This window comes from Octopus bimaculoides, chromosome 3 (genome assembly GCF_046866305.1).
Source record: "Octopus bimaculoides isolate indiv1 chromosome 3, ASM4686630v1, whole genome shotgun sequence".
Lineage (NCBI taxonomy): Eukaryota > Metazoa > Mollusca > Cephalopoda > Octopoda > Octopodidae > Octopus > Octopus bimaculoides.
In genome coordinates, this window is record NC_142930.1 from 83,849,547 (window position 1) to 83,873,264 (window position 23,718).

The following is a 23,718-nucleotide window of genomic DNA, read 5'->3' on the forward strand; positions in this document are numbered from 1 at the left end:
TTCAAATGTAAAATTGCTGATAATAGTGATAAGGATTATATATTTATATGTAATGGTTTTAGATAAGAGAATTTCTAAAGTATTGATTTAGACAGATCTTAATAAATGGTATTATCAAATTTACAAATTGTCTACCAAATGGAAGATGAAATTTCATTGGATTGAAAAGTAACAAATGTTTTTAACAGCAATGACAACAGTAACAATTGGTTGAAGGATTTTGTTTTCTAGAGAATATAAGAACTGCATTTTGGATTAATGTATTGAGTGGGCCTACTCCTGGTGCTTGCTTTTGGTTTTGTTGTTGGATATGTATTATTAGTTAAGATACATTTTAGTCTTTAGGAAAATATCATTCCTGATAGATACTTATCCTGTTGGTATCCTCTCAGTGTGTTGATGGCAGTTCTTCAGTGGCTCAACAGCCCTAGACAGCTGCAGTGACCAGCAAACTGGAGGTTTTATACATCAGAGTGGCCCTCTCCTGCATAAATTGCCTTTCAGGATTCTGGTACCACAGGTGATACCAGACCCACCTGTGGGATTCCACTCCTTGATTTGCTGTGGTTGACTCCTTGAGCTTTCTCCTTTCCCACGGCACTCACAAGACAATGAAGGTCTAGGTTTGAAGTTGCTTCCATAATACGCTAAGTAACCCATAGCTGGGACTCTGACAGGTGCTACAACTCCAGGTCAAAGTAGACCTGAGAACAGTAATGGTTAAGAGCTGGTCTTATCACACTCCTCAACATCCTGGAACCCTTGAATCAGGGCCCTATCACTGGATGCAGTTTAAAGTCCTATCCAGGACATATGAAGCTACTATATATACCCTTTCACTTCATGGTGCTGTATGCACTTATGTACTTGTTTATTTATCTGTCACTATATTCTTAATATGGCCTTAGAAAGTGGGTGGAAGAACAGAGCCAAAGCAATGTGACAGCAAAAAACTTCTCTCATACTTGTCTAACTATGTAAAGAATTTTGGTAGTACTCTGACTGGGAACAAATCTAAACTGCATCTCCTCCAACATATCCTCTTTTGTGTCATTACTCTTTCTGTTACTTTCATAACTTGGTCTGCTAGTTTGATGCCTTTGCAGTGACTTCTTTCCAAAGCATCTCCATTGCTTTTGTAGCAGCTGATGATTATACTTCATGCTAGCCAGTGGCTGTTTCACCTCCCTGTTATTCGGTTGGCTATGAGAGTGGCTCATTTGAGTCCTGCTTCACCAGATATGTTTGCTATCTTCATCTCATCTCCTGGCTTGCTGCACTCATCTTCTCCTGCCCACTATATTGTGGAGTCCATGTCTTTCCCATAAGAGATTTTCAGTACCAGCCTACAATGCTGTTTGTTTATTTGTTTGTGGTGTGGTGTTGTTATCTTGCCTAGGTTAACTCTCATCTAACAGGCCAACAACCAAAAGCATTCCTGTCTTAACCATTTTGTCTTATTAGGAATAGCATTAGGTTATGTACTCTTCCCTTTTTTAAAGTGAAAAGCACTTGTTGTGATTTGTTGGATATTTGGATGCAATTTCTGCATGGAGTTCCCTTGTTGGTTCATTTATGTGTGCATGTCTGCACATGAATTTGAGTGTGTCCCTCGATGGAGAAATAGTCATATCCCTATTACAAAATACCAGAAGCTTAGAGAGAGAGAGAGAGAGAGCATCCATAATCGCTCTAAAAAAGAACCCACAATAAGCTTTAAAAACTAAAATATTTCATGAACTGACTTTGTTTTGTTTTGCATATATATCAACAGAATTTGAGATTTCCTACATAAAATAACTCAACCCAATTTTTAATTGAAATAATTAATAAAAAAAATTATTACATGTCTTTTATTGGGCAATATCGTACCCTATTAAAATGTGTTGTTTTAACTGCAAACCAACCTTAATCAACCCAACATTCTTTTTAGGAGTATCTAGGATTACTTTATCTAGTGTGATCTCCTTTTATGTGATAGTAGACTGTGATTTAATGAAGATTTAGCTCCTATTTTTATCTGGTTGGACATTTTGGAGTAGCTGTGAAGAAAACAAAAGATGTTGCAAGGAAGTTTTTGGAATCCTCTGAGAAAGCAAGACATCACATCTGGCTCAAGTGACAGGATGAATGCTGCAGTAAGAACAAGCATTGAAAATGATAGAAACAATCTGGCCCAGAGCCACAACATCTGACTCAACAGAGCCTGTTCTTTGGTGTGGCAGTTTTGTCACCTACATCAGTTGGTGACCCTAGGCAATTCTGGTATCATGGTGGAAAGGACCAAAACATCTACAGAGCTGTAATTAATCTTCTTGAGGTTATATTTCTAACAAGTTGCCTGCCTACATTTCTAACATGTAGTCTACTATTATAATCAACACTTTGGGCAAGTTTAACCCTTTAGCATTCAGATTATTTTGTCAAATGTAATATTTGTCTAGTCACATTGTTTTGAATTGGATCATGCCTCATCTTGTAGCTTCAAGATTTCAATGATGTAATTGTTTATTTTTGTAATGACATTGTAGGATAGGTGTGAGAAGTTAGATCTGTCCAGTTTGAACATAAAATCAGTCAAATATTTTTGCTGGATGTAGCTGGTTTAAATGTAAAAGGGTTACTAAAATATTTGTTACTTTACACATTAGTCTGTTGTTTCAGTTGACCAAATGAAATTGCAGGCAATGAAATTTTAGTTTAGCCTTTTTGACACCAACCTGCCCAAGGCTGCCTGTGGTTCTATGACACAAACTTTCTAAACTAAAACCTTCCACCAAAAGTCCATGTTAATTTATGTTCCAAATATCAGTTTGGTAATTACAGTTATTTTGCTCAACCTTTTGTTACTTTCAAAATTAACCTGGTGGGGAGGCCAGTTTAATCTCTGACCACCTGACCATGAAACAAGTAGTACTAGGTTGCATGGCACGTGTTACATGGTAGTACTGGGTTACAGCAGGATTTTTCTGGCCTGATCTCTATGGCTTCTATATAACAGTGGAAGTCATCTAGTTTACTACTTTAATATTTGGAATCAAATTTTAAAATCATATTGGTCATTCATACTGAATTTATTGGCTTACAAGCATTGCATCAATTTTATCATCATTATCAGCATTATTATCATCCTCATCATCATGATCTTATGTTTGCTTTTCATATTAGCATGGATAGAATAGTTCAATAAAACTTCCAATATTGGGAGACCATGTTCCCCCACACACTACCCCAATATCTTTTTTAGTTTCAAAATTAATTGACACAACAGAAATATGGTAACAAAAGAGTTCATGAAGAATATTTCAGCACTATCAGTATTAAGAGGGTCAAATACTTTATCTGACCTAAAAGTATTAACCTGCCTGGTAGGGAATGTGATCTTTGAATGCGAAAAGTGGGAATGCTACAGGGTAATAATATAAATTATTAAACCTGTTACTATCCGGCTTTATATAGCTTCTTTGTTCCTGATGTATATTTTTATTCTTTTCATGACTATTTTGTTTTTTCTTTCCCTCCCTCCCTCTCTCTCTCCATCTATCTATTTATCTATCATCTTTCACACACACACACACACACACACACAGACACACACACACACACACACACACACACACAGACACACACACACACTATCTCTCTCTCTCTCTCTCTCTCTCTCTCTCTCTCTCTCTCTCTCTCTCTCTCTCTCTCTCTCTCTCTCTCTCTCTCTCTCTCTCTCCTCCTCATTCACACACAAAATGCTATTTTCCTGACTGGAACTGATGGTTGGATGGAATTCCAATAATTCTACTCAGATACCAATTATCCTTACAACCTATACTGTTAAAAATATATGAGGTTCACTGGGTATTCAGCTTGTGAGCAGAATTACTTAAGACTTTTGCTAGTAGCTCTTTGGAATAGCAATTTAATGATGTTTTTTTGGGGTGGGGTGGGGGTGGAGGATCTTCTTTATAAATGATTTTATGTCCATTTTCTCATGTTAGCATGAGTTAGATGAATATATTATTGATACATTGTTTTACAGCTGGAAACCATTTCTATCAATAAGCCTTACCTGTTTTTCAAACAAGGGATTTTTTTAAAGTACATATCTTCAAAGGCACAAAAGCCAGGGGATGATTTGCAGATGGCACTGTGAAAAGAAGAGGAGAGAGACAAAAATATGTGACAGCTGTGAATAGAATGAAGAGAGAGAACAGTAGAGAGAAAAACTGGAATAGAAGGAGACAAATATGTGTGTGCATGTGTGCGCGCGCGCACACATGCACACACACACACAAGTGAACCCAGGAGTTACCCATCGGATGAATTACAGTGGGATTGCTCACCCTGAGTAAGCTTAGGTGCTCCTTACTACTTGATGCGGTTAGCTGAAACCCAGAGTATAATTGCGTGCTCATACAGTACCTGCTTGGATAATTTATCCCTATATACTTAGGTGTGTGCATGCATGCGCGCGCGCGCACACACACACACACACACACACACACACACACACACACACACACACACAGACACACTTCCAATTTCTATATTTCTCTTTGTGCCTTTCTATTCTCTTTACTCTTTACTATTGTCAAATTATAGCTGTCTTTCTGTTTATTACATTAATTGATGCCAACCATAATTGGTATATATTTGAAGAAGTTTTATGCTCTATTTATAAATATATATATGTATATATATATATATATATATATACATATGGCAATTGAAAGATGGAATATTTGAGAATTTATTAATCACGACAATTGTTTCGACACATCTAGCATTAATTCCTCACGGGTGGGACACTCAACAACTGGTTCAGGAGCATCCAGCGGTGCAGATGTATCTCATCAGGTGATAGATACAACTCGTTAAAACAACAGTTCCGCAATGTAACTTGTTTTGTAGAAAGTAAAACAGCTGGACGGAGGAAATATTATTTTTGATCTTCTATATAAATGAAGATATTTCCTCTGTCTGGCTGTTTTTCTTTGTACAAAATGAGAAGTTACATTGCAAAACTGTTATTTTAACGAGTTGTATCTATTTATCACCTGACGAGATACATCTGCACCACTGAATGCTCCTGAACCAGTTGTTGAGTCTCCCACCCAAGGGGAATCGATACTAGATGTGTCAAAACAATTGTCATCATTAGTAAATTCTCATATCTCCCATCTTCCATCTTATATTGGCTATATACATAACAATCACTGTGAAAGTGACCGTTCTTTACCAGTAAGCTACCAGATGTAAACCTGTCATTTTATTATCCAATATATATATATATACACACGCCATTCTTTCTCTTACAGTATTGGAATGTCCTTGCACTTGATGGAAGTAACTGGCAGAGAGTTGATCTTTTTGATTTCCAGTTAGCTATTGAGGTAAATCCTTGCATGAATTATTAAATTTTCTTTTTGTATTGTTTTTATGTATAATTTTAGACCATATTTGTTGACAATCTACCAGCAACTGGCTTTGATCCTCTGGTTGAAAACTTCCTGCTTCAAAACAAGCACTTTTGAAGTTGTAACCCTTCATTTTATTTTATGTTCCAAGCAGCAGTTTAATGAACAATTTAGGTATTTTATTAAATCCCTCTTGATACTTGTTTAACTCTTTACATCCTGTTGAAAATTTTTGATGTCAGAAACCCAGCCCTGTAATGATTTTGTTACAGATTAGAAATGAATGATAAAAGAAACGTTTGAGTTTTCTCAAAACCTTACGACCGAGAATTCTTTATTTCCTTCAAAATAAATGTAAACAAGATTAGTATGACCCTTGTGATATCATGTAATTCATATGTGCCTGACCAGTGCAGTTCCATGTGGTACTGTCATACAGGAAGTTAAGCATTAGTTTCATTACTAATGGAAACACATACATAGGCAGTGTATTTCATTAAAAATAAGGTCACAGAAGGGTTATATTACCGGAAGAAGAATAAGAAAAAAGGAATACAGTTTAATATCAACACATTCAGCATGATTCTGGAATATTGTAAGTTCAGTGTTTGAACTTTAAGGACACCAAATAATTGTAATTAATTGTAGATATTACTGTAGATAGAATAGGAGAATTTTCCTTCCTGGACTGTGGAATCAGCAGAAATGAACTGGCAATAGATAATGAACTGATTGTAGGATATGGAAATGCTGACCACCAGCAAATTTCTGTTTTTGGTGTTACATATCTCATTGCATGAACCAGACCATTAAATGATGTTATGCATCACTGGTCGCAATGCGCTTCTTTGTCTTGCTGCAGCTTTTGAATGATGCCACCCCACTGGCTAGGTGGGTAGGCTGAATGGAACACCAGTCCATTGTAGTGTTGCTCATTTACACTTGAGTGGACTAGAGCAATGTGGAATGAAGTGTTTTGCTCAAGAAACTGAATCAAATTCAATGGCTGGCACCCGTGCCAGTGGAGTGCTAACAGCACCATCTGAGTGGGATCACTGCCAGAGCAGCGGTCTGGTTTCCATGCCGGTGGCATGTAAAAAGCACCATTTGATCCTTACCAGCGTCGCCTTACTGGCACTTGCGCCAGTGGCATGTGAACAAAACATTTGAGCGAGGTCGTTGCCAGCGCCGCTGGACTGACTCCTGTGCAGGTGGCACGTAAAAAACACCATTTGTGTGTGGCTGTTGCCAGTACCGCCAAACTGGCCCTCGTGCTGGTGACACGTAAAAGCACCCAATACACTCTCAGAGTGGTTGATGTTAGGAAGGGCATCCAGCTGTAGAAACTCTACTAGATCTGATTGGAGCCTAGTGCAGCCATCTGGTTCGCCAGTCCTCAGTCAAATCGTCGAACCCATGCTAGCATGGAAAGTGGACGTTAAATGATGATGATGATGAACACAATGTACTGCTTGTCTGAGAATTGAAATCGCAATTGCAAGATTGTGAGTGCAACATCCTAACTTTTAGACCATGCACCTTCATGTGTGTGTGTGTGTGTGTTGTTTTAACACTAGAATCCTAAACACTAATTTCACCAATTAAATGTATCTCTTTTCTTAGAGTATGTGGTATAATTGTAAATAAACATTCAATCTTATTGTGAAGTTTGGTGTTGAAATGAAAGTGTAAGAAAAGAATATACTCAAGAAGCAGACTATCAGGATTTTTACCTTCCTTATATTCTCCTGGGTATTCTCAGGAGAATTTTATTGTATTCATAGAACGTGTAACTGGTATAGCAAGTCTGAGAAGTATGTAAGGATACTGAAAATTGTACTAGTTTGATTCATAATCATGTTCTCTCAATAACTTCACAAAAGACAAGCAATATAATAGACAACTTCACTTGTTGTTGGTTATATTCTCTGTTCTGGTGTAATTACTGTAGCCAGAGGCAAATTCTGTATCCAGCTTATTTGCTCTGCATCACCATCATGATTCTCTCCTCATCTGTCTGTTACCTTGTTAATCCTCCAACACAACTGTGATAACATCATGGAAAATGACATTGTGTACTAGCACATGTATGTATTGGAATCAGTACATGGCTCTCAAACATAATAAATGAGCAGAATTTATAATCAAAAGTTTAAGATATTTTACTGCCAACAATGCAGACATGTTCACTAGTTATTATTTTATTTTTTATCTTTTTTTTACGTAGTAATCAAATATAAAATCACCGGAGATGGTAGTTTCAAATTTTTAGCACAATGCCAGCAATTTTGGTGAAGGAGTTAAGTCAATTTTATTGGCATATCACCCCCAGTACTTAACTGGTACTTATTCTGTTGACTCCGAAAGGATGAAAGGTTAAGTCCACATTGGTGAAATTTGAGCTCAAACATAAAGACAGATGAAATGTCGTCAAGCATTTTGCCCAGTGGGTTAGCCTTTCTGCCAGCTCACTGCCTCTAAATCATGGGTTATAATGACGTCATATTTACATACATTTTTCCTCACCATCTGTTTATTAGTATATTTACTGCTAGTTACTCTCTAAACCAGTCTCTGTTATGTAGCTGCACTCACAAACATTATTGTTAATAACCAATATGGAACTAATTCTGTTAGTGCCATGCTTAAACCGTTAAGCTTTCAGAATGTTCTGTCAAGTATAATACGTATTCACCCATGTTTTCTGAATTAATCATGTATTATCTTGTAGTTTCGAGAGTTCAGTGATGTGTTTGCTTATTTTTAGAATGACATTGCTGAAAGGCTGGATCTGGCCAGTTTGTTGTAAAATGAGTAGAATATTATGGCTAAAGTGTTAATAGATAGATGACATTTAAAAGTTCAAGATGAGTTGTTCTTTATTATTTACTAGCAGAACCACCTGGCGTTGCCCGGGAATTAAATTGTTGCTTATTGGTACTTACTCTTTTACTTGTTTCAGTCATTTGACTGCGGCCCTGCTAGAGCACCGCCTTTAGTTGAGCAAATCAACCCCAGGACAAATTCTTTGGAAGCCTAGTACTTATTCTATCGGTCTCTTTTGCCGAACGGCTAAATTACGGGGACGTAAACACACCAGCATCGGTTGTCAAGCGATGTTGGGGGGACAAACACAGACACACAAACACACACATACATACATATATACGACGGGCTTCTTTCAGTTTCCGTCTACCAAATCCACTCACAAGGCTTTGGTCGGCCCGAGGCTATAGTAGAAGACACTTGCCTAAGGTGCCATGCAGTGGGACTGAACCCGGAACCATGTGGTTGGTAAGCAAGCTACTTTCCACACAGCCACTCCTGCGCCTATACTTGGAAACTTTTACGATAATTAAAATGGGGCTTAAATGAAAAAAATTCACACAGCGAATATACCACGTTATTGTTTCACTGTTATATACACAGATATACATTGACGCATGTCAGTCGAAAAGTGAAAGTGTAATAGTAATACTTACTTTAACACTCAATGGTTTTACATTTTTGTATATGACATGTACATACTATTCATGTAAGTGCTTCTTCATATATTATGTTTTCTGTCTTGCCATGCTTATCACTGAGAATGTAGAGGTTATTTTCATCTCCAACTCTAGAACATCCAACATGCAGCTGACCATGTGAGAAGCAAGGTTGAAGGAGGTTAAGTCCCACCACCTTTAGAGATTGACCTTGTGCTTTGTTGATAGACATTGCAAAGGTATGTTTGACCGGAAACTGCAGTCTCTTTAACTGAAAGGGGAGATCATTTGAAATGAGAGGTATCCTTGAAATGAAGACATTCTCACCCATCATGCTGCCTGTAATTATTGTTGCTTCCAACACATGGGGCATGGCTGTTTTAACAACCAACCTTGTTCTATTGCAGAGTCTGGGTGCATCAAGGTTTCTTAATAGCATTATGGGAGCACCTATTTTCACGATCAGAATGTGTGGTGGAAATCCTGGTGGCTGAAGTGAATTGAGGAACTCCACTGGGTAATGCGTTGCCTGTTCTTGATCATGGACAGAGTTAATTGATCTGTATGAACATTCAGGTCCTGGAGGCTGAGTTAACAAATTTTAATTCAGCTTGTCTACAGAATCATTCCTTGGTGCCAGAATTGTTCTTTCACATAGCCACTTGTGACTAACCCTAACCCTGATTAGTAAATTAGGAAATTACTTACATCAGTAAATGTGAAGTTGTTAGCGATTGAAAACGTAAACATTTAGTGAGAACAGTAACGATTGAAGTTAAAGTGAGGTTGAAGTGAAATTTGTCACTCAGTGAACCAAAGAGCCAGTATCAAAGGTACCAGAAAAAAAAAAAAAACACCTCAGTAACAGGGAAACACGAAACCGTACTTCTGTTAGTAAATGATGAAATTACTGACATCAGTAAATGTGAACTTGTTAGCGATTGAAAACGTAAACTTTTATTGAGAACAGTAATGATTGAAGTTAAAGTGAGGTTGAAGCGAAATTTGTCACTCAGTAAACCAAACAGCCAGTATCGAAGGTACCAGAAAAAAAAAACCTCAGCAACAGGGAAACACGAAACCGTACTTCTGTTAGTAAATGATGAAATTACTTACATCAGTAAATGTGAGTAAACTTTTAATGCAAACAGTAACGATTGAAGTTAAAGTGAAGGAAAAACTATGGCTACCGGAAGTTGACATTGAGGAACATTTTTAAAGAAATGAATCTTAAATATAAAGCAATATTATTTATCTTAATAAAAAAAATCAAATGAAGAGCCTAAGATTTATCCGAGGTCAAATTATTCCTGCATCACAAGTATGGAAGTAAATAGTGAAGCCGTTTTCACGTGATAAGCGATTACACACACATCTCTGTTTTATATATAGTATAGATATAGATAGATAAAGTTAATTTTGACTATTAACTTTGTTTTGATTGGATGTCTTTTTTTAATACAATTTTATAATCTTATTAACAAATAGATAAATTAGAAAAATTATTTTGTCACTCAGTCTTTGCAAATATCTGTACCTGAGGTAATATTTAACTAATTATAGGCATAGGATTGGCTGTGTGATAAGTAACTTGCTTACGAACCACATGATTCCGTGTTCAGTCGCACTGCGTGGCACCTTGGGCAAGTGTCTTCTACTATAGCCTCGGGCCGATCAAAGCCTTGTGAGTGGATTTGGTAGACGGAAACTGAAAGAAGCCCGTCGTATATATATGTATATGTATATATATATGTGTGTGTGTATATGTTTGTGTGTCTGTCTTTGTCCCCCCAACATTGTTTGGCAACTGATGCTGGTGTGTTTATGTCCCTGTAATTTAGCGGTTCGGTAAAAGAGACTGATAGAATAAGTACTAGGCTTACAAAGAATAAGTCCTGGAGTCGATTTGCTCAACTAAAGGTTGTGTTCCAGCATGGCCACAGTCACATGACTGAAACAAGTAAAAGAGTAAAAGAGTAAGGAGATTCATATATAATGGTATTATGGTCCATGTAATTTCCTTCCCATTGTTGATTTGATGAGGTTTGACCATCATAAGGTCATATGACTGAAAAGATAGCAATTCTTTTCATTCTGAAACTGCTAATATTGTCTTTCTCACAATATCAATGGCATGGAATCTTGTTTCTAAGAGTGAGAGATATAAAAAAAAAACCATGGCTCCATAGATCACTACCACTGGCACTGCCACTGCTGCTGCTATCATCACCACCACCACCACCACCATTACCTCCATTTTTTTCATGATTGCATGGGTCAGACAGAGTTTGTTGAGGCAGATTTTCTGTAATTAGATGTCTTTTCTGTCATCAACTCTCACCTGATTCCAAGTTAGGTAATATTTCTCTATGACATCAGACATATTTTTGCAGAAGATTGGAAATGAATGGCACCACTCGTAAAATGGTGACACTTGTTTACAACTATCACATGATGTCAAAATGAAGAGGTGCATACAGGCATGCATGACACAAGCTTGTTGCATTTTCTGTCTACCACCTCAGCTCATAAGACTTTGGTTGGCCCAGGGCTTTTGTAGAAGACATTTGCCTAAGGTGTTCCATGCATGATTGGTATACGAGCATCTTAAGCATACAGCTGTACAGGCATATACATACAAGTAAACAGCAAATGAATGTAGAGAAGCAAGACACCATTTAAGGAGAGAACAAACCTAATTACTGATGACAGCCCAAGTAGTTGGAGGAAAGAACGAAGATGATGAGTAGATGAGAACAAATGTTTTCCGTTCTTATACTTGATGTTGAATTGATTAGTTTTGTCAGTAGTAAAAGGATTACTGTTACGTATTTTCAGTGGTTTAATATCAGTTTTTCACAATGGAGTTTTCTCCTAACCAAATGCACATTCATGTTACTTAGGTGTATGTGATATTTTTTTTTTCTTAATCATTCTACTTAGATGTTCTTATCTACACTGTCTCATCAGTATGCTACTCTTTTACTCTCAATACATTTAGCTGTTGTTATTACTACCGTTTTTTTCAATAGTAACCTTTGCTGCATAATGTCTTTTAACTCCTAAGCACATTTAACTTTCTATATTATTAATTTTTAAATTAAGTTTCTTTTTTCTCCGAGTCTCTTTCTTTATGTGATAAGACAAAATTTCTTTTTTTTGAAATTGTCTTACATACTACAAAACAAATTATCACTTTCTAACATCTTTTGGCAAAGGTATTTTTGATATTTGTGAAAGGCCTTAGCTCAAAACTCTTATCACAAGTATTATTGTATTGTACTTTTAATCAATAGAAATAATTATTTTATATGATTAGTGAAAACAGTGTGACAAGGTACACTGAGAAAATACCTGTGTCCAAGATGTTCATGAAAGTTTTAAAATATGAAAGACAAAGGGAAGTTGTTTATAATGGTTATAAATTCTAAAAGACATTTTAGACAATCTCAGTGGCTCTTTTAATTGTATTTATTGTTAATTTGTGTTTTATTATAATTAGCAAACACACTCACTCTTCACAGGGGATCAAGAAGTAGATAGGACCCCTGAGCATTTTTTTTCTCATCACGTGCTCATGCATGCATGTGGTGAATGTATGCATACATGGACACATACACGCACACACACTCTCTCTCTCTCTCTCTCTCTCTTCCTCTCTCTCTCTTCCTCTCTCTCTCTCTTCCTCTCTCTCTCTCTCTCTTCCCCCCCCCCTCTCTCTCTCTCTCTCTCTCTCTATCTCTCTCACACACACACACACAGATTGATAAGAAGGTGGCTGTAAAAGAAATCAGTGCATAAAATACTTTTTGGTGTTTGGAGTGTGTGTGTAACTGATAAAACTTTAAAATGGTTACTTTCTGCAAGGTTTTTTCCTCCCCTTGTTTGTAGATTCACAAACACATGCTTACAAACATATGGAGAGGTGGTGGTGATGGTGGAGCTCTGCCCTTCAACTGTGAGGATTCATTTGTTTGGTCAACTAAATTACAGGCTCCTGAATTAACATATAACTGGTCAAGCATTCCACAGACCTGTGTACTCAAAGTAATTCTCAAGTGGAATCACCATAACACAAGGCTGTACATTTTTGAATTAAAGGTTCACTACACCATACCCCCAGTGAGCTTCTATACAGTTTCCACCTACTCAGTTTCACTCCCAAGATATGGGTCAGCTCAAGACTATCATATAGTAAATGACATTTGCCCAATATACTGCACAATGGGGTTGAACCTGGGACCTTACGGTTGTGAAGCAAACTTCTTAACCATTTGGCTGTATTGCACCTACACATACATATTGATCTATTAGTGTTTTAAAATGTTTCATTATTCTAATTCCAGGGTCCAGTTGTTGAACATATTTCTAAACGATGTGGTGGGTTTTTAAAATCTTTGAGTCTGAGAGGATGTCAGAGTATAACAGATGGTGCTTTAATGTGAGTATTTGAATTTACTAATTAACTCTCTCTGTTATTACTTTATTGCTCTTTGATACAATTTTGATACAATTAATAAGTTTTACCACACAGCTTTGGATGTATTTATCTTCACCATTCTCGTCATTTTCCATTTCTGTAATGGAAAACTTTTTGCGATACACTAGTTCATATTGCTAAATAGTAGGGAACAAAATAGATATATGTTTAAACACACTATTTTTTTTTTATTTCTTTGATTAATTAGAAATTAGTTCAGTGTCTTCACAAAGAAGCAATTTTTTTCCTACTAAAGTAGAGTCAAGTACTTAATTGGATGTCTCAGAGCCCTGTGCTTTCTTAAGAATAGAAAAGTTGTAGAAGCTGATATACAAGCATTATTTTATAATGTATCTATGTTTTAAAGAAAAGTGGTTTTCAGTTTGTTGCCAACTCCCTCTCTTACAATTTAATTTTGTTTTAAACTGACAATATTATATTGCTCATGTTGTCTCAGGTACTCTTAATGGTACTCTTGGAATGCTGTGGCATTTTATTTGAAAAATACTGCCACAAATTTAATCTTTTAAATGAATGATATTAGTCACTGTACCTTGATAGATAGCAATCCTTTTCAGATGCAGATTCAACTAAAAGATAGGCTAAGTCTGCAAAGTAAATATTAATACTGATACAAATAGTTACTTATTCTGAATGCACTAAGTTATAGTCGTGTCAGGGTTTTAAAATGTGTATTATCTGATGAAATGTAAGTCATTAGGAAAACCATTTGTGTGTATTTCAAGAACACCAGATTGGAATTTCAGATTAAACTGACCATGACAATGATTCATATCTGTGGGTAGCTAATACAAACATTTTCATTACTCTATGAATTTGGACTAAAAGTAGGATATTGAATTAATGATTATATATCTGTGTTGCCAGAACACAAGAGAGAAAAATTAATTCAAACATAATGATAAAGTTTTATTTGCAGGTACATGATAGGAAACTTTTCTTCTCTCACTGGATCAATGTTTTGAGTGATATGGCATTAATATACTCTTTATGAGTTGACATCATGGCTAGTGTGAAATCTACTTTCGTTTGTCATTACTGCAATAATCAACAGCAGAGATTAACCTTAGCCTACATACTCTTCTATATCTCTCCAGACATCTGAAAGTTCTTTTGGAAATAACATAGTTAAAGTTTAGCTCTTTACATTAATCAGTCTGTTAATCTATCCTAATTTAATTTGAAGTGAAAGGGTGTGAGATAAGAAAAAAGGAAAAGGGGGGAAGAGGGGAAGAAGAATAACATAGCTCATCTGATAAAATTAGAGATTAACAGCAGTGATAATAGCTGAAACTGAATTCTCCCTATCACCAACTCTAATTTTATAAAAATTCTTACTGTTATGGACAATTATTGATTTTTGGTCACTTAATAAGCAATTAAGTCTAATGACCAGTAGCGTAGTCATTTTACATATTGATTCAGATTCACTTCTTGCAGTAGATCACATGGTTACCAGGCTAGTCTCCACCTACAATCATTTATTTTTTCCAGTATTTATTAATAGTATATTGCTCTTATTAATGTATCAATGGTAATCTCTCCTTACCAAAACTACCAGATTATCCTTGCTTTTTTGTATGTATTTCTTTTTTTCCTCTTCACCAGATTATCTACAAGATAGCTTTGCTTTTTTTTCTTTTCATTTTCCCTCTTAGTATTTCGTTGCGCATGTGTAATATCCATTGCCAAGGTGAATGCTAATTGGATGAATGAGGTCAGTGGGATGAGATCTTGTTCATAAAGATAATGAATGGGAATTTCAGTTAATCTTAATGAAGTCAAAGTCAGATCAGTACTTTGGGTGTTTAACTTTTTTTTTAGTCTATCCTGAAAGCATTAGCTCTAGCTACTGGGCATTGTTAGTGACAATCTGCCAGAAATGCTCTTTCAGTTTTGACAGCTGCTCTTGGCTAAAACAGTGATCAAGATATTGATGATGATAATGATGATGATAATTGTTTCTTATTAGCATTTAATATATTGGTGTATGTGTGTATGCTCATACCCACATATATTAAAAACACATCTGTCATAGGTTTACTTCTCTTTAAGGTGTTGTTCATATTTTTATGGATCCATTGGAATTGGTTTGGAATGTGTTTCTTCTGTTTTCACAGTAGGGCCAGTAAAATTGGTTTTGACATTATCACTGGGATTAGATTCTTAATTTTATTTATCATCAGTCAGGGAAATTTTTATATTTATTTCTATTTGTAATAAGTGTAGGTTGTCTCTCTTGTGCTTATTTTTAGAATTTGTGTTGTGTAATGAAAGCACATAGCTTTAATAATTATAGTATATAGTTTGCAATCATATGATCATGGGTTTGATTTCTGGATTAGGTAGTGTGTTGTGTCCTTGAGTAAGGCACTTCATTTAATTACTTTGTTACTATATTGCTGTTGAAATATTCTGCCTTTATTTCTATTAATTCTAAAGATAATGAAGAATTTAGTGGAATAACTTTGTTGTTAACACAAAATTTTGATAACAGCTTTTAATGAAGAATTTAGTAAAATATCTTTGTCATTATCAAACTGGAGTGTGGAACATAAATTAACACGAAATTTTGATAACAGCTTTTAATTTAGACCACTTTAAAAACAGGATGTTGATATCAAAGAACCAAAAGCAGTCTCAGGCAGGTTGATATCAAAAGGGTTAATGTAGCTCCAGTTTCCTCAGCTTCTCGAGTAGTGCTGGTACTTCTCTCTGTCCTTCCAGTTGTCACATTTTTCTTTTTCCATTGAGCCAAGGATAGGAGGGTCAAAAGGCTCACAATCAACATAGGCATGTTAAAAAATAAGTGAAAGTGTGGAACATCTTTCCAAGTCATACATGGTTGTGAGTGATGGCTATGCTTATCCTGTTGTGCAAAGAGTATTACTTCCATCATTAATCATTTAATTTTGTGGAGAATTTACATAGGATAGATGTGCTGTTTACTAATATTTTCCTACCTAATTTTCTTTTGTGAGATGTAGTGCATTATGGTTATTCTTGGTTGCAATTGTATGGTCAGCTGGCAGGAAGTATTATATTTGTGTGGCAATTACCTCTCATTCTACACCACATCATTTGTGGACACTGACTCCAGCTCAAGCGCATAGTATGTTTTCCATTGGAGTTATTGTGGCTATGGTCTTAAGCCAGCTGTACAGTTTACTAGCCCACTTACATGATGTTTTTACTAGACACCACTTGTGTGGATGGCCTTTGGCTCACAAATTAGCTCCACTGTCCTTTGTGCCTTGTTTTTAGTCCTGCAAAGTATCCACAACACCCTCCTCACATGACAAACCAGGTGGGGGGAGCCAGTTTAGTCTCCGACCACCTGGTAGTATTGGGTCACATGGCACCAGTAGCAGGACTTTCTTGGTCTGACCTCTATGGCCACTTTAACAGTGGAGGTCATCTGGTTTACTACTTTAATATTTGGAATCAAATTTTAAAATCATATTGGCCATTCATACTGTGTTTTTTGGCTTACAAGCGTTGTCATTTTCATCATCATTACCAGCATCATTATCATTTATATCTGCTTTCTATGCTGGCATGGCTAGAATGGTTCACTATAGCTTTCGATATATCAGAACCATTTTCCCCCACCAATATCTCATTTTGGTATTGTTTTTATGGTTGGATGCCCTTTCTTACACTAACCACTTTTCAGAGTGCACTGGCCATGTTTTTTTTTTTTTTTTTTTTTTGTGGTATTGGTTTATTAATGATGAGAAACTTTTAGTTTTAGTATTTTTGTAATTTATTAGTGGAGGCGCGTGCCTTAGTGGTTAGGGTGTCAGCACCATGATGGTAAGATTGTGGTTTTGATTCCTGGACTGGACGACGCGTTGTGTTCTTGAGCAAAACACTTCATTTCATGTTGGTCCAGTCCACTCAGCTGGCAAAAATGAGTAATGCTGCGATGGACTGGTGTCCCGTCCAGCTGGGGAACACATACGCCATTGAAACCGGGAAATGGGGCTCATGAGCTTGGCTAGGCTTTAAAAGGGCGCATTATTTAATATATTATTAGTGGTGGCTTGTGGTTTATAAGTGTGATACATTTACAAAGTTTTTGATAATACATTCCATCTATTCTCTAGTTAGCATTCATTTGATTCCTATAATGCACTATATGATGTCATTGGTGCATTTTCAATAGTTGTAATGTCTGATGTATTTATCGCATTTCTTTATACCCGTTTTATATATATATATATATGTCACATGATCTGTTAGTTTATCTATGTCCTCTTTAGTGATTGCTTGTAGAGTTCTTTATGTAGTGGTTTATTTGTGAAGGATCTAAATGCTTGTGTGTGTGTGTGTGTGTGTGTGCACACACACAAATTGGTTTTAAGGAGTAAACTATTGGAGTACATTAATGAGTCTTGAGTTTGTATTTAATGTATCTTTCATGTGTGGAGAATATCCCATGGGTATTTTTCTACCATTTTATTTGAATCTGTATCAGTGTAAAAGTGGATTTATATTTATATTTCCGCCACCTAAATCTAGTATTGATATGTGAATTCATTAATGTTCATGGGTTAATAGACTCATTTATCATGTAACCTACTTCTCTGTGTGTGTGTGTGTGAGAGAGAGAGAGACAAGGAAATTTGCTTTGTAATTGTGGTTTTAGGCCTCATGCCCACTACTTAGCACTTCAGGTAAGTGCCACTTGTAGTTTTGAACTGCCTTGTGAATGCAGTTGGTAGATCATTGTACATCATTGTGTGTGCGTGCATGTGAAAATGCTTATTTGCAAGTTTCTTCACATTAACACTGCTGGCAACAGTGAAATTATATTTATGTTTACTGTAAATAATACACTCTTGCTGTATTTGTTTTATTACTTCTGGTTTCAATGTGTAAAGGTCAGTGGAATAAAAAGAAAAAAAGACAAAACTTGTAAAACAGGCAAGTGTTAACAACAGGAAGGGCATTCAACCATAGAGTATTGCTTCAGTATATTTTGTGCAATCCATGCCAGTATGGAAAAATCAGATTTAAAAAGCAATGGTGATGATAAAATACAAGGGGTGTTCAAAACTTTTGAGCCTAACTGTGTTCTCTTTGATAGTAATTTCAAATGATTGCTGAATTTGATTTTTGTATTATAATATTTTGTTTATATATGTATTGTGATTTACATTTCAGAAGCAATAAAAAATTGAAGCAGTTGGGATCAGGAATTGTTGTGCTGTTATTGAATTGTACTACAGGAAATCTATGATTGCATGCAAAATGAGTACATTGAAGACTATCATTCATTTGGAATGGTCAGATGTTGGGCTGCTGAGTATGTCATCAAGAGAGGAGGTCTTTTGAAGATGAACTATTGAGGAAAATATCATTGCTGTTGAGTGACTTTGGATCAATGAGTGGCTTTATACAAGATTCATCATACTCTGTGAACTGGTTTGGCAGAAGTTGATCAAATCATTCATGAATGTTTGAACATGTTGAAGAGTCTACTTGTTGGGTACCAAGAATGCTGGTTGAAAATCTGAAGGGCAGCAGAGTGTTTGTGAAAAATCCCATGCTTATTAATGAAAGCCTGGATCTGTTTGAGCAGTGATAAATAGCTGGAGATATGTGGATCCACTATTACAATCCAAAGACAAAAGAACAATACCAACAGTGGAAGCACAAAGATTCTCCACTACTCAAGAAATTAAAAAATCAACCAAGTGCAGTTAAGACTATATGCACAATCATCTTTTATGACTTTAAGGGTGTAATGTCAGTTGAATACATGCTGTCACAGGTGCCTATTATGCTGATTTGCTATGGTAGCTATGAGATTGTATTAAGAGGTACAAGCATGTATCTTCTACTATGGCTCTGAGCTAACCAAGGCCTTATGAGTGGATATGATAGACAGAAACTGTGGAAGCCTGTTGTGTGTGTGTGTTTGTGTCTCCTCCTTGTCTTGACATCATGTGATAATTGTAAATGAGCATCACTCATACAATCAGTCTCATTCATTTCCAATATTCTGTAAGAACTTGTCTAGCCATGAGGATAATCTTACCTTGCTTGGAAACAGGTGAGGGTTGGCAACAGGATGAATATGTGATAGTAGAAAATTTGCTTCAAATAAACTCCATCCAACCTATGCAATCATGGAAAAAGTGGACATTAAATGATGATGATGATGTCGGAATGTGGAGTGCTTTCCCTCACAACCCTGCACCAGTTTGCACAGCTTGGGTGTGAATGTAGTTTTGAAGTGCTGCCCCTCTCAGCCTGTTCTCTAGAACATGCTCTTTGTGATTTTTACTTGTTTCCCCCAATTTAAAACACTATTCGATGGACAGTTAGTTCTTCAAAGAAGAACTCCTATTAGCTACAGAACAGTAGCTGGCTGAGAAGGACAAATTGTTCCATTTAGATGGTATTTAGTAACCAGTAATTGATATGAAAATGTATTGAAGTTGATAGTATGATTTTTGAAAAATAAAAAAATAAAAATGAAATACAAGTATTCTTGTTTTGCTGTTATGTCATTAAGTATTTTGGGCTCAAATATTTTGAAACACTTTTCGTATGCGTATCATAATACTGTCCTTTCTGTCAACTGCTAAATAGTTTACTAAGTTTGAATGACTAAATAACAAGTGTGCCATTGTTGAACCTCACATAGGCACTGATCGATAGGATATACTTGAAGCCATTCCAACTGTGATAATCCCATTTTTTTGTATATCAGACTATATTTTCCAGTATATTCTTTTAGATGATAATGTGTAGTTTGAGGGACATTTGGTTGTTATTTCTAGTAGTTTGAATGATCATTTCATAGCTCCCACAGGCTATTAAATGTGTTCATATGTATTGCGTAAAGAAAGTTTGGTAGACACAATTGTCAAGGTGCAGTATATATAGAGAAGTGGCTGGCAATTAACTTAGTTTGGTTTTGATTGCTTGTAATCATTTCATTTCATTGAAATTGATAATGTTCCAGGAATAGGCGCAGGCAAGAATGTCTCACAGTCTCATTTTGTGTCCACTGTCAATATGGAAACCTTTTGCCAATTTCACAAATTATGGTCTAGAACAAGAAGGAAATTTTGTAACAGTTATATAGTTTGTAAGTTAATTCTGTTAATGCTTTTAGATAAGTCATCAACGCCACATAATTGTGTTCACATCTTCAGCACTGTAAGAAAGCGGTATTGTTTAATTGATAATCTGCTCAGTATCTTCATTGCCAGTGATCCTTAAACATCTTTGTTTATATTATTGGAAATGAATTTTAAGTATCTATGTTATTATTTTATAGGAAATTCTCACAGCAGTGCAGAAATATAGAAGAATTAAATTTGAATAACTGTAAAAAGATCACAGACCTGTAAGTATTACCTGTTAAAGTACCTTTTTATTGATCTGTCTCTGTCTGTCTTTCTCCATTTATCTGTCTCTGTTTGTCTCTATTGATTTGTCTACAAACGCACACATGTTCAATCAAAACTGATGAGGCACTGTGTCAGTACTTGAAGTTTTCCATGGGATAATATCAAATACAGAAGTAGGAAGCTTAGAGGAGTAATAGACTGATTCAACCACTTTGGGTGTATCAAAAGACCTCTTTTTATACTCCCTCTCTCACACACACACTCTCATGCACCCACAACACAACTTATCAATGTGTTTCACTGTCTTAGAAAACTCATGGCTTCCACTCGTGCTTTGTACAGCATTCATATATCACATACTATTGGATATAAAACAATGAAAACAAGGCCACTCCAAATAAGATTACTTAATCCTATCAATAATTAGATTAAAATGTAAATGTGCATAAGTGCACATCGTTGCTATTATACAGAAGTGTCATAAGTCCAAAACGTTGCTTTTTCAGAAAATGAAAAAATAGTTTCACCATTCCATTTCTTTTTACATTAGCAACAGTTTCTGCTTAAGACTTCGTTGGGTGCATAAAATTGTAACTCCATGCATGTATGATGTTTTCAGAAATATTTTTGCAAAACTGTCGTATGTGGGACTTATTACACTTTTGAAAAATGCTAAACCATTGTACTACACTTTGACAACTTTCATCTGAAGCAGCTGAAGATATGATAGTTTGACCAAAAGAACTGGTTATTGCAAGCAAAATTAAATATTGCAAAAAAAAAAAAAAAATGCATTTGGTCAAATTTGGACATACAACAGTTTAACATAATAGCAACAATATGAATATATTTTCATATATACAAATGTTGTGTGTGTCTACATGTTGGCATATTTATATAGATTGTGTGTGTGTGTGTATATATGTATATAATGAATTCTAAATGTAAGATCCAATGATCCAGGTGTAGGAAGTTAATAAGCTTCGAGCAGTCAGTAGAAGGTATAAAAGAAAACTTTCAGGAACAATGGTAGTTTATTGGCATAGAGAGTTGTAAATTTTTCTCATGTCAAAATTCATTAAGCTGAAAAAAGTTATTCTATAGTTCACGATTAGCAACTAGGGATGCTGTGTATACAAATAACAATACAAATTGTGGGAAAGGAGCAGATAAAATCCAAGCTATGTATGTTTCCTTGCTAGCAGAATCTCAGAAATAATAATTACTCAATAAGGGATACTCCGCTGGCTACTCATCAGGCTGAAGATACTGTTGTTAAATTTTACGATCAAATTTCGTGTGAGTTAACTTGGTACCCCTTGGTGACAATATAACCTTCATTTAACTTAGGTATTAGGTATCTTAGTCCTACTGAGTGGCTAGTAGATACCCCTTGTTGAGTAATTATTACTTCCAAGGTTCTGCTAGCTAGGAAACATATGTAGCCTGGATTTTATCTGCCCCTTTCCCTCAGTTTGGATATATATATATATATATATATATATATATATATATATATATATATATATATATATATATATATATATATATAAGACCAGGCAATGTGTCATTTTCTTGATCAAAACACTTCACATTTGCTCAGTCTACTCAGTTGTAAATGAGTAACCTTGCGACAGACTGGCATCTTGTTCATGGAAAGTGTTGTGCTCTTTCTTGCTTATATTCTAGAACTTGGAACAACAATGTCCAAGGGTTGCCTTTACCTTTTTACTTCCTTCATTCACCAAAGATGAATGTAACTTTGACCAGGAGAAATTGATGTCATCAGATGATGTCCAGTGATCATAGAGTGATTTTGTCTGAACTGAAATACCTTCGCTTTTCATGTGTGTGTATGTTATGATATCATTAGGATGGTGACATTCTTGGTGTTTATGCATCTTGTTTGCTTGCTGCCTTATTATTCTAAGTTAGAATCTTGCTGAGACTGACTTGTTTTGCATCAACCTATATTTGTTAAAATATGTTTGTTCAGTGTAATGTATATTGAAGTTGATTCTGTACTTATGTATTCCATACAAAATTTGGTAAATGAAACAGAAGAATATTTGCTACAAGTATCACAGTTCATGTAGCAGGCTCGTTTCCTCTACTACTGGAATATCTGGTTTTTACTTGAATAAAACTTTTATTAGCATTGAGCCAGAACAATAATTTCAAGAAAGGTTAGATATAGGTAAACAGCTTGGTGAACACAAGAACCATTCAACCTCAGCAGATCTTACCTCTTTATGGAAAACTGAGTGATGAGATCCACTTTGGTCGGAACTTGAATTAGTGTGTGAAGTAAAATTTTTAACATTTGGCTAGCAAAGTGTTATTAGTCACTTTACCACACTGTGTTAGAAATATGATTTGGTGAAGTGATATGCATCAACATTTTATTGATCCAACAGTAACCAGTTAGTGATAAATTGTGTGCATAAAATTCTTTTCAGTTTTTACTGGTTTTAACTGTTGGAATGCGACCAATCCTAGAGTACCACTTTGGTAGATTATATTAGGCTTTGGTAGGTTATATTAGCACCAGTATGTTGTTTGGTACTGATATTATTGACTTCAGAAGAAGGACAGCCGAAATTGACATGATCAGAATTTGTGTGAAATTATAAAAGTAATTTAACATTAGCTCTTTAATAATAAGATTACTCTGTCAAATGTAATATTTATTTATTCACATTTTATAAAATTAATCCTGTATTGTAGCTTTGATATTTCGAAAATATGATTGTTTATTTTTAGAATGACATTGCAGGGTAGGTGTGAGGGGCCTGATCTGGTTAGTTTTAGCATAAAACAAGTAGAATATTCAAGCCAGATATGGCCTGTTTAAATGCTAAAGAGTTAAACTGAATGATCACTCACTTCTTTTTAGTTGGGTTCATAATAATTTTTTGAGGAAAAAATTGACAGTGACTTCTAAATTTCAG

At 35.5% G+C, this 23,718-nt stretch overlaps 1 protein-coding gene across 8 annotated transcripts in view; it reads left to right on the forward strand.

Annotated features, from left to right (window-relative positions):
- LOC106881021 (F-box/LRR-repeat protein 20) overlaps positions 1–23,718 on the forward strand; it is a 433,574-nt gene that overhangs the window by 388,972 nt on the left and 20,884 nt on the right. For all 8 annotated transcript variants that reach the window (XM_089349339.1, XM_052966259.2, XM_052966263.2 and 5 more), the window contains 3 exons: positions 5,313–5,387; positions 13,243–13,337; positions 20,695–20,763. In XM_089349339.1, coding sequence (XP_089205465.1) covers positions 5,313–5,387; positions 13,243–13,337; positions 20,695–20,763 — 239 coding nt within the window. The remainder of the gene's footprint in view (positions 1–5,312; positions 5,388–13,242; positions 13,338–20,694; positions 20,764–23,718) is intronic.